Below are 13,471 nucleotides of genomic sequence, written 5' to 3' on the forward strand. Positions count from 1 at the left end.
CCAGGCACCAGGCAACATGCCACCAGGCACCAGGCAACATGCCACCAGGCACCAGGCACCAGTCACCAGGCACCAGGCAACATGCCACCAGGCACCAGTCACCAGGCACCAGTCACCAGGCACCAGGCAACATGCCACCAGTCACCAGGCAACATGCCACCAGCCACCAGGCACCAGGCACCAGGCACCAGGCACCAGGCAACATGCCACCAGGCACCAGGCACCAGTCACCAGGCACCAGTCACCAGGCACCAGGCACCCGTCAACATGCATTATTGTCCACTTTGTACGAGCTACACAATACCAACCCCAAAAATGCACAACAATGAGAACAGACATTGCCACAAACAGCCTATTTAGGTTTTCTCCGTCCAATGTTCGATTGACGTAAGAGCAACTTGTTTGGGCTGCTCTACGTCGGGCTGGTGCTGAACTGACAGATCTGCATCAGAACTGACCACCATTGCAAAGCACTGAATAATAAACATGTGAATACTAGAACATAGAATCATAACAGTCACAATAATGAACGTGGATTAGGATTCAGAAGGGTCACGTCACCATAACAGGCCTTGTTGCTAGATCAAAATGTACACCACATGTTGGAGCGAGCTCTCAAAAACCGAATATCTCAATATCTTCAGATCAGATGTTATTTAATATCCATGTGCTTAAATAAACTGAACAGGCTTAGAGGTATTTGGACCTTGTGTGAGCAATGTCGAGTTTGTCACATTGAAAACACATGTAGGAACTAATAAACGTACGTCCAGTAATACAATGAAAATAAGAGCAAGCAGAAAAAGAATAAGTTGCAGCACGGTGAGATCCTAAATGGTGCCACCGTTGTTATTGAAGCTCAGGTCAACCTTTTATGTTTGGAAGGACTTGCTTTTCCAAGACTTATAAAGACATTTCCAAGAAGGTATTAATTAGGATTAATAACCATTAAACAATAATACGTTTTTGGAAGTGAAACCATTAAGCAATAATAATAATAATAATAGGAAATGTCTTGATAAGTCTTGGAAAAACAAGTCCTTCCAAACATAAAAGGTTGACCTTAGCTTCATGTTTCTGAACTGGGCTTGTGCCCAATTTCTCCTGCAGTGAAGCGAGGCGAATGTAATGTAGAGCTAACAGGGTATTTTACATGCTAGCCTATGTCCACAATGACATCACCATAGCCAAGAGTTTCAGATCATGTTCATGTTCTCAAGTTCAGTGGTATCAGTTTAGGCCTGTGGCTTCCCATAACCTAATGTAGCAGGCATAAAAGAAAACGCCTGAGCGAAGTTCACACATCCGTCTTCAGCGGAAAAGGAAGCTAGGTTGTATCCCTGAAAACTGGATGCATCCGGTCGTTGGCCACTCTGCTGCCCACGAACAGTTAACTAGCCCTAAGAGAAGAAGACATAAGACTTGTTTAACCCCATAATGCTCTGAAGCATTGACCAATGAGATCAACACCACAGGAAAGTGTGTAGCTATGTTCTGATGTTGACAAACAGCCTCTAATCTTGAAATGTGAAGAGAAATATCTTGGCCCTACAGTACCCTATACAGTCTCTCAGATTTTTAGCAGGTGGTTCCTGGCTAAGCAATCTAGGATTGACTACAGTGGAGCTGTACTGTACTCTACTGTATGAAGGGCCTCCTCCCTTCCCTCCCTCCCCTCACCATCCTCCCCTTCCTCCCTCACCTCTTCCATCAAGCCTCCATCATTTCACAGGAGCCCTTTGAAATCCAATGACCGATAATCTCACTTTATCTTGCCATGTTTCAAAACACCTCATTGACGCCACGGTCCTCTGAGGGGAGGCGGCGGTTTCGTTTGGATGCATCTCATTTGATCACGACTCCACTAGCTCACTTTATTGGCCACTTCTTTTGCTGCCGCCGCCACTCCCGATCCCCTATTTCCCCTAGACGCACCATATCACATGAAAGCAAGAGGCTATCCCTGTTAGAGGAAGTGGGCTGTGTACCTCTCATGCAGGCTAGACCATAAAGAGGGAGACAGACGCGGAGCGATGAGGGAAGGCCCCTGGCTCCCCAGTCCTGTCTCGTGCTGCTCTCGTGGTGTTATAAGTGGCCTGGGCTTTGAAGGTAAAGGGAGGGAGGGAGGGAGGGAGGGAGGGAGGGAGGGAGGGAGGGAGGGAGGGAGGGAGTAATCTCCAGCATACACCAGTTTTACTCCAGGATACATGAGTCTTTGAACCTGTCCTTTACTCTGTATTTGCCTGTATTTACCCAGCATCAGTCATTCCTAAGGACTGATATCATAATATGATAGGAGTGCAACACATGTTCATAAGACCACAACACAACGTTAGTGGAGTGTTATTTACCTCAAGTCTAGTCACGGCAGATGAGGCAGCTACTGTACTTCAGGGCAACTGTGACACAAGATTCTGTCACTTAGCCAACTGTCTAAATGTATATTCAAACCGTTCAAACATCAAAAGTCTGGTTAGAAAGGCGAGCTCTGCTCACTATTCACTTAAGAAGATTAGAAGAATGGCATTATAACAGTAATACACACACACACACACACACACAGTTACGAGAACTTGGAGGGCAATTGAACTTGACCTTGGATAATCAAGCATGGAAACCTGAAAGTGTGATTGGTAATCATGGTCAGCAGCACTGAGCCTCACTGAGTCTAATAAACTATGTCACCAAGTAAACAAACGTCCTCTGCCCTCTAAGGAGAGACGGTCTCACAGTATCAGATAACAAAGGGACAGCATAAAACACATACGCATCGTAAGAACCTTAACAATACAACTTTGGCTCTTTCGTCACTGAGAACACAGGTCTTTGATGGGTTAAATCCTGGATTGTATCGGTCTGTGACTCTGGTGACAGAGTCTCCCTATAGGCTACACCAGAGCCATGTGCTGAATTTAGAGAGTTGGGTCAACTTGGAACATTTTCTATATTGTTCTAATTCCAGACATTCAGTTACATCAATGTGTTTAAATATTCCCCATGTAATGTTAATGGAGAGATAACATGGCTGCCGTACACTGACTATACAAAACATTAGGAACACCTTCTGCCCTCAGAGCAGCCTCAATTCGTCAGGGCCTGGACTCTACAAGGTGTGGAAAAGCTGTTCCATAGGGATGCTGGCCCATGTTGACTCCAATGCTTCCCAAAGTTGTGTCAAGTTGGCTGGATGTCCTTTGGGTGGTGGACCATTCTTGACGCACACTGGGAAACTGTTCTACATTAAAAACCCAGCTGCGTCACTGTTTTTGACTGAAACTGGCGCGCCTGGCACCTACTACTGTACCATACCCCGTTCAAAGGCACTTCAATTTTTTATCTTCCCATTAACGGCACACATTCACATTCCATGTCTCAATTGTCTCAATGAAAAACAATCCTTCATGAACCTGTCTCCTCCCCTTCGTCTACACTGGTTGAAGTAGATTTAATAAGGGATCAAAGCTTCCACCTGGATTCCACTGGTCATGAAAAGAGCAGGTGTTCTTAATGTTTTGTACACTCAGCGTAGAATGTTAAAGTGTCATGGAAACTTATCATAATGCAGAAACCTCAATGCCCTAACTCTTTAAATACACTCAGAACCATATTGGCCCTACACCAGCGATCAAAAGAAGGGCACATAACTGAGCCGGAAACCCCATTCAGAGCTGGGTGTAGCTCAGTGAGGTGTTAGCCTGTGGATAGAGAAGGGCTCTGTGTCTCCTGACTCTCATTAACAGGTCTAAGTACAGAGGTACGTGAAATGAATTCCCCTCAGGATACTCTGTTGGCCTGCTAGGGCCCCTGATACCCATTATGGCCCATCTGGGGCCCACACTCGCCCCCCAGGGCCTGCTGACTGGAGGGGTGAGAGACAGCCAGGAGACCCACTGGGCCCCCCTGACTGGAGGGGTGAGAGACAGCCAGGAGACCCGCTGGACCCCTGAGACAGAGGAGACGGAGCCTTGACGGCGGCTACCTAGCGCTAACAAGCACTCACACCTCGGCCTGCTTTGTTTCCCCTCTCAGATCGTTAAGATCACTAAACAGTTACTTAACCCTGGAGGGGGTAGGGAGGGGTGCTGGCGGGGCGAGAGGGGGGGGAGAGAGGGGACCTAGCGCTCAACTTTTACTGGAGGAGCCTAAGCGATTCGGTCCTGGCTTGTTAAAATAATCTCTGTGTTGAATTAAACACAGTTTTAAGACTACTTAAAACTGTATGGATGTCCAGGCACTGGTAGGAACAGCCAACCACTGTTACTGTACGCATGCCTCCACTTCCCCTTGTGGGTTCAGAGGTTAGGGTGGTGAACGTTCCCTGCCCATACCATCCATCTGTACTGGTTCTCTAACTTACTGGGAACCAGGGGCCACCCAGGAGCATCGGGTCTGAACATCTCCCAGTCAAGAGGGCCTTTTACTTTGTGTTACTTCGGTTTGGTTTCACTCAAGTCAAGTCAATGTGAGGGGGGAAAGGGGGTGGAGCCACACACTCATGCAGCTTGTCTTAATTGTAATTATTGAATCACTTGGGACAGTCACAACCTGACATTGAGGTTGGAGCGCAAAGTGATTCATGTGACATGTATAGTCAGCTAGAGCGGAGAGCGGCAAAGTCAGTGCACAACTTTGTCAACAGCCGAGGGAAGCAAAAACAAATGAGTCTGTCATGGTACTTCCTATATAGATCCACCAATAGCTTTGACATGTTGGATAGAGCCCAACTTTACTAATCTGACAATTTAAACACCAAATTACACCCCGGTTTCCTGCAGGCTTCTCTGGGTGGCCGCCGTGCTCCCCTCCCCGACTCCCCGTCTCTAATTTGTGACTTTTGAAAGTGAGCCAGTGGGGGTGATTTATTGAGAGTTTATGTTGCAATCTTTCTCATATCCTTTCATGTCGGAGGATTGGAGGACCAGAAGGAATACATTTCAACAGCCTGAATGATGCTCTATAAAAATGAACACCCTTCTTTTGAGGAGGTCTGCTGTTGGAGGAATCTGAGGGAGGAATGTGGGAAAGGGACTAAATGGATGTGATGGTGAATTATGGCGATAGTCTCTCAAACTGTGAAGTTTAGAAGTGTTCTAAGCGGACGATCACTCATGTCCTGATCCACTGCCTCTATGGAGGAAGGTGTAATGTTCTGCCAACGCTTCATCACGAATTATAGCAACCTCAACATTACGCCAACGTCTTCATTAATCTACAGGGTAGAGAAAGACAAGGTTCAGCCAGAAGAGATTGGTTATAATATTTGAGGTTTCACACCACCGCTTTCCACTGATGCCCCCCACGCAGCTCTAACCCACCTCATGTCTCTGACCCACCTCATGTCTCTGACCCACCTCATGTCTCTGACCCACCCCATGTCTCTGACCCAGCCCATGTCTCTAACCCACCTCATATCTCTGACCCAGCCCATGTCTCTAACCCACCTCATGTCTCTGACCCACCGCATGTCTCTGACCCAGCCCATGTCTCTAACCCACCTCATGTCTCTGATCCACCCCATGTCTCTGACCCACCTCATGTCTCTGACCCACCCCATGTCTCTGACCCACCTCATGTCTCTGACCCACCCCATGTCTCTGACCCACCCCATGTCTCTGACCCACCGCATGTCTCTGACCCAGCCCATGTCTCTAACCCACCCCATGTCTCTGACCCACCGCATGTCTCTGACCCACCTCATGTCTCTGATCCACCCCGTGTCTCTGACCCTCCCCATGTCTCTAACCCACCCCATGTCTCTGACCCACCCCATGTCTCTGACCCATCCCATGTCTCTGACCCACCCCATGTCTCTGATCCACCCCATGTCTCTGACCCTCCCCATGTCTCTGACCCAGCCCATGTCTCTAACCCACCTCATGTCTCTGACCCACCCCATGTCTCTGACCCAGCCCATGTCTCTAACCCACCTCATGTCTCTGACCCACCCCATGTCTCTAACCCACCTCATGTCGCTGATCCACCCCATGTCTCTGACCCACCCCATGTCTCTGACCCACCGCATGTCTCTGACCCGCCCCATGTCTCTGACCCACCCCATGTCTCTGATCCACCCCATGTCTCTGACCCACCCCATGTCTCTGATCCACCCCATGTCTCTGACCCTCCCCATGTCTCTAACCCACCCCATGTCTCTGATCCACCCCATGTCTCTGACCCTCCCCATGTCTCTGACCCAGCCCATGTCTCTAACCCACCTCATGTCTCTGACCCACCCCATGTCTCTGACCCAGCCCATGTCTCTAACCCACCTCATGTCTCTGATCCACCCCATGTCTCTGACCCTCCCCATGTCTCTGACCCACCGCATGTCTCTGACCCACCCCATGTCTCTGACCCACCCCATGTCTCTAACCCACCGCATGTCTCTAACCCACCCCATGTCTCTGATCCAGCCCATGTCTCTAACCCACCTCATGTCTCTGACCCACCCCATGTCTCTGACCCACCCCATTTTTCTGGCCCACCCCATGTCTCTGACCCACCCCATGTCTCTGACCCAGCCCATGTCTCTGACCCACCGCATGTCTCTGACCCACCCCATGTCTCTGACCCACCCCATGTCTCTGACCCACCCCATGTCTCTGACCCACCGCATGTCTCTGACCCACCCCATGTCTCTGACCCACCCCATATCTCTGACCCATCCCATGTCTCTGACCCACCCCATGTCTCTGACCCACCCCATGTCTCTGACCCACCCCATGTCTCTGACCCACCCCATTTTTCTGGCCCACCCCATGTCTCTGACCCACCCCATGTCTCTGACCCAGCCCATGTCTCTAACCCACCCCATGTCTCTGACCCATCCCATGTCTCTGACCCACCCCATGTCTCTGACCCACCCCATGTCTCTGACCCACCGCATGTCTCTGACCCTCCCCATGTCTCTGACCCACCCCATGTCTCTGACCCACCCCATGTCTCTGACCCATCCCATGTCTCTGACCCACCCCATGTCTCTGACCCATCCCATGTCTCTGACCCACCCCATGTCTCTGACCCAGCCCATGTCTCTGACCCATCCCATGTCTCTGACCCACCCCATGTCTCTGACCCACCTCATGTCTCTGACCCATCCCATGTCTCTGACCCACCCCATGTCTCTGACCCACCTCATGTCTCTGACCCAGCCCATGTCTCTAACCCGCCCCATGTCTCTGACCCGCCCCATGTCTCTGACCCGCCCCATGTCTCTGACCCGCCCCATGTCTCTGACCCACCCCATGTCTCTGACCCACCCCATTTTTCTGGCCCACCCCATGTCTCTGGCCCACCCCATGTCTCTGACCCAGCCCATGTCTCTAACCCACCGCATGTCTCTGACCCACCTCATGTCTCTGACCCACCCCATGTCTCTGACCCACCCCATGTCTCTGACCCACCGCATGTCTCTGACCCACCCCATGTCTCTGACCCATCCCATGTCTCTGACCCACCCCATGTCTCTGACCCACCCCATGTCTCTGACCCACCCCATTTTTCTGGCCCACCCCATGTCTCTGACCCACCCCATGTCTCTGACCCAGCCCATGTCTCTAACCCACCCCATGTCTCTGACCCATCCCATGTCTCTGACCCACCCCATGTCTCTGACCCACCCCATGTCTCTGACCCACCCCATGTCTCTGACCCACCGCATGTCTCTGACCCACCCCATGTCTCTGACCCACCCCATGTCTCTGACCCACCCCATGTCTCTGACCCACCCCATGTCTCTGACCCACCCCATGTCTCTGACCCACCGCATGTCTCTGACCCACCCCATGTCTCTGACCCACCCCATGTCTCTGACCCACCCCATGTCTCTGACCCACCTCATGTCTCTGACCCACCTCATGTCTCTGACCCATCCCATGTCTCTGACCCACCCCATGTCTCTGACCCACCCCATGTCTCTGACCCACCCCATGTCTCTGACCCACCCCATGTCTCTGGCCCACCCCATGTCTCTGACCAGCAGGCAACCTGATCACCGGATCACCGGTTGGTGCAAATCAAAAAATCAAGGCAGGTTCATTTCAGAGTCAGGCCATTCTCTATAGAGTAAATTGTTCATTATGAGTATATAATCTAACATAAAAAGCTAGTGAGGACCTTCAGTCGCAATCTAAGCAATCACCACGACCCACTATTTGCATGGTCGACTGCTCAGTATCATCCACACTATAACAAAGCTCCTATAAGCCATCACAAATCGATGCCACACGTTGCCAATTAAAAGCTTGTGAAGACTTCAAGGTTCGTTATCTTTGATTTACATCATAAACAACCACTTCAGATGCCACACAGCAGGTCAATAGATTTTGCCTGTGGCCCGTGATTCATGTCTGGCTGTTGTTGAGTGCTGGCTGTAACGGTACAAGGCTGGAAACCATTCTAGCAGACAGGAGAGACGGGGAGACACACCACCTCCCATTGAAACCATTAGCCATCTAAATGTGCCGTGGCATTTCACTCTTATAACAGAACGGTGGTGGTCTCCACACATACACACACTCATCCCCAGTGGTCCATTCTATCCAAACCACTCCAGTTTATTGCAATGGCAAAGTTGTAAGCAGACATTTAAACAGAGGTCTGGCACAGCTCTGGTGGCTGGAACGGTTCCCACTACGCAGAAGAGACTGAAGCTATTCCCTTTAATCCTCACTGTCTGAGTGGTAGGATCTCAGAACAGTGCTCTCAGCAGTAGCTCCCACACTACCGTGCCCCCCCTCTCCCCCCATACACACACACACACTCACACACACGCTACAGACAGGCATATCCACTTCATCCACTGGTATCATTACAAGTGGCATTCTGGAGACCTATATAAGCCTACAGCAGACACTAGTCCAAGCCAAAGCTAAACTGTAGCCAACCAGTAGTTACACTGGTATAAACACTTTGATTGTAAAAGACAAAGAGAATCAACTGAGAATCAATTATTTAAATTTTTTTAATGTGAAACGCTGGCTTAAATGTATAGCAGGGGAAAACAGAAATGTGGCGCCATCTACTGTTCAAGAAGATGCCAGAAATCACATAAACAGTGTTGCCTTTTACATTTGATAACAAAGGGAAAAAAAGAAAAGAAAAAGATCTAAACTAATTTTATCAACTTTCATATTAATTTACTTTAAGAAAAACTCCCTAGAAATGCCAGAACCTAGGAAGAAACCTAGAGAGGAACCACACCTCTTCTGGCTGTGCCAAGTGGAGATTATAAGAGTACATGGCCAATAAGGCCAGATTGTTCTTCAAGATTTTCTAACGTTCAAAGATGACCAGCAGGGTCAAATAATAATCACAGTGGTTGTAGAGGGTGCAACAGGTCAGCACCTCAGGAGTAAATGTCAGTTGGCTTTTCATACCCGAGCATTCAGAGGTCGAGACAGCAGGTTGGGTACAGAGGGAGGGAGGGAGGGAGGGAGGGGGAGGGAGGGAGGGAGGGAGGGAGGGAGGGAGGGGAGAGGGAGGGAGGGAGGGAGGGAGGGAGGGAGGGAGGGACATTATATACCTACACATACAGTATGAACACATTATATACCTACACATACAGTATGAACACATTATATACCTACACATACAGTATGAACACATTATATACCTACCCATACAGTATGAACACATTATATACCTACACATACAGTATGAACACATTATATACCTAAACATACAGTATGAACACATTATATACCTACACATACAGTATGAACACATTATATACCTAAACATACAGTATGAACACATTATATACCTAAACATACAGTATGAACACATTATATACCTAAACATACAGTATGAACACATTATATACCTACACATACAGTATGAACACATTATATACCTAAACATACAGTATGAACACATTATATACCTAAACATACAGTATGAACACATTATATACCTACACATACAGTATGAACACATTATATACCTACACATACAGTATGAACACATTATATACCTACACATACAGTATGAACACATTATATACCTACACATACAGTATGAACACATTATATACCTAAACATACAGTATGAACACATTATATACCTAAACATACTGTATGAACACATTATATACCTAAACATACAGTATGAACACATTATATACCTAAACATACAGTATGAACACATTATATACCTACACATACAGTATGAACACATTATATACCTAAACATACAGTATGAACACATTATATACCTAAACATACAGTATGAACACATTATATACCTACACATACAGTATGAACACATTATATACCTAAACATACAGTATGAACACATTATATACCTACACATACAGTATGAACACATTATATACCTACACATACAGTATGAACACATTATATACCTACACATACAGTATGAACACATTATATACCTACACATACAGTATGAACACATTATATACCTAAACATACAGTATGAACACATTATATACCTAAACATACTGTATGAACACATTATATACCTAAACATACAGTATGAACACATTATATACCTACACATACAGTATGAACACATTATATACCTACACATACAGTATGAACACATTATATACCTACACATACAGTATGAACACATTATATACCTAAACATACAGTATGAACACATTATATACCTAAACATACTGTATGAACACATTATATACCTACACATACAGTATGAACACATTATATACCTAAACATACAGTATGAACACATTATATACCTAAACATACAGTATGAACACATTATATACCTACACATACAGTATGAACACATTATATACCTAAACATACTGTATGGCACCTGATATCCAGTTTCAATAAAACAATTGGAGAACTAATTAGGTAGAATGCTTTTTTATAATTCACACATGAACCAAACTATAGCGTAGCTCCAGTGGTATAAAGTACTTAAGAAAAATACTTTAAAGTACTATTTAAGTATTTTTGGGGATATCTGTACTTTACTATTTATATTTTTGACAACTTTTACTTCACTACATTCCTAAAGAATGTACTCCATACTTTTTCTCTGACACCAAAAAGTAGTCGTTACATTTTGAATGCTTAGCAGGACAGGACCTTTTATTAAACTAGGCAAGTCAGTTAAGAACAAATTCTTATTTTCAATGACGGCCTAGGAACAGTGGGTTAACTGCCTGTTCAGGGGCAAAACGACAGATTTGTACCTTGTCAGCTCGGGGATTTGAACTTGAAACCTTTGGGTTACTAGTCCAACGCTCGAACCACTAGGCTATCCTGCCGCCTCGAGAGAACATCCCTGGTCATCCCTATTGCTGCTGGTCTGGCGAACTCACTAAACACATATGCTTCGTTTGTAAATTATGTTGGGGTATTGGGATGTTGGGGTATTGGGATGTGCCCCTTGTTATCCATACTTTAAAAACATTTAAGTGGCACGGTCTGGTTTGCTTAATATAATGAATTTGAAATTATACTTTTACTTAAGTATATTTTTGCAATTATATTTACTTTTGATACTTAATTATATTTCAATTGAAATACTTTTAGACTTTTGCTCAAGTACTATTTTACTGGGTGACATTCACTTTTACTTTAGTCATTTTCTATTAAGGTATCCTGACTTTTAGTCAAGTATGACAATTGGTTACTTTTTCCACCACTGTGTAGCTCTTTACCCCGAGGCTTTTACTTTAGCCTGGCTGCTTATACAGACAGCCAGGCTAATTCCACACTGTGTTGAAACAGCAGGAACTGATAACACTTGGAGTGCGTATTAAGTGGTTGGTAAGAGTATCCTTCACTCTCAGCCCACAGTTCCGTCTAATAATTCCAGAAAGCGTCTGGAGCGGTTTAATGACATTAAGAACCAGACAGAAAATAATCCCCGGTGTTAACTTACTTTCTCTCACATTTCTACTGATCATGTTAATGATTTGCCTTGGAAGCATGTTGGACCCGACAGTGGCGTCAAGGTCTGAGATGCAATTAAGGTTTATGAGGGGTCCAATCCCTGCAATTTCCAATAACGATTCACACATGAGAGAAGTTTTAATGGTATTGGGGCTGATACCGCTATTTTAGTTCTCGTCAAAAAACTTCCATGGGCAGTTGGGCACCACACGCAATGTTTGGGGGCTTCAGTTGGGCACCACGCGCAATGTTTGGGGGCTTCAGTTGGGCACCACGCGCAATGTTTGGGGGCTTGCGTTAAGCAACAACGCATGTATTGGAACAGTTGTTCCATTTAAATGCAAAACGGAGACATCTAAAATACTTATACCAATACGATTATTCAAAACATGAAAACAGTAAATTATTACCAATGTCCTCGCCAAAAGTTGTTACAATCAAATCATAACTATAGTAATGTGTGTGTAAATCAAAAGAGAACGATGAGATTACCTGCGCAAGGATGTTGCCTTTCTTGGTGATCCCGGGTTGGAGGGTGGCTGAACGGTTCGTGGCCGGCGTGGGCTCTCCCAACAGAGCCGCTTTGATGGAGTTTGGCTTGGAGCGCTCTGCTTTCTGCGACTCTCCCATCCTCAAGGCCGCGACAAGCAGCACGAAAACACACCAGAATCTATTCCGAGTCAGGACGAGCATCCTTGGGAAACAATTGTTTAGAAATGTTGCCCAAAAAATAAAAACGGATTCGAATAGGATAAAGCGGGCGACCCGGGCCTAGCCAATTACGCATAAAGGTATCACAGAAACGCGCGCTCTGTTACACTGTGTCCATGTGTTAAATTGACCGCTTGCGAATAAAGTCAATAACGGTAAGTGTTCTCTTTTCAACGAATCAGAAAAGGAAACGGGTTATTGCCATCGACAGAAATGCCACTTTTATAACAACACCAATAGCTCAATCTAAAAATCGAATCAAAATGATGAGCTTCAATGAATAAAAAATTGCTGACGCTCACAAGGTCAGGGTGAAACTTGACAAGCGACTTCCAGTCTGTCTCTCTGGCAGTAAGTGAATGCTTAGTGCGGCAGCCTGATATTTTATGATCTCGGATACTTTCTTTTTATAGGATTCTAATGGGTTTACTTCCTCCGCCCCCATTCAGAACTGACAAAGACTGAAACTGATCTGTACGTGCGCGCTGCGCATTGCCGTCTCGAGCCCCCGTCCCAGACTGGTCCCAGACGCCTGCACCAGAAGCCCTGTTGGTGAAAAACCTATAAAATTATACACTGTATATTTTAACTGTGTGTGCTGACCTTTTTTATAACGAGACAGTTGGGGGCAAAGGAAATGAAAGAGAGGGATGAATAAAACTTCACATCGTTTGTCACCATGTTTCTTGGTCTATAACCTCCACCACACCTTCATGAAATGGACAAGTATCTAATTACTATTTAAAAATAAATAAAAACACAACAAAACACATTTATTTTCAATAAGCCAATAGTCAAAACGTGCTTATGTACTTGTAATGAGGTATTTGATTGGAATTTTAATCTATGGTATGTGGATCTGGTTG

General features: G+C 46.1%; 1 protein-coding gene across 1 annotated transcript in view; it reads right to left on the reverse strand.

Annotated features, from left to right (window-relative positions):
* Positions 1-13,023, reverse strand: part of dkk2 (dickkopf WNT signaling pathway inhibitor 2) — a 22,601-nt gene extending 9,578 nt beyond the window's left edge. The window contains exon 1 of the mRNA XM_065003790.1: positions 12,387-13,023. Coding sequence (XP_064859862.1) covers positions 12,387-12,587 — 201 coding nt within the window. The 5' untranslated portion in view covers positions 12,588-13,023. The remainder of the gene's footprint in view (positions 1-12,386) is intronic.
* Positions 13,024-13,471: the final 448 nt, after the last annotated feature.

Source organism: Oncorhynchus nerka, linkage group LG18, assembly GCF_034236695.1.
Source record: "Oncorhynchus nerka isolate Pitt River linkage group LG18, Oner_Uvic_2.0, whole genome shotgun sequence".
Lineage (NCBI taxonomy): Eukaryota > Metazoa > Chordata > Actinopteri > Salmoniformes > Salmonidae > Oncorhynchus > Oncorhynchus nerka.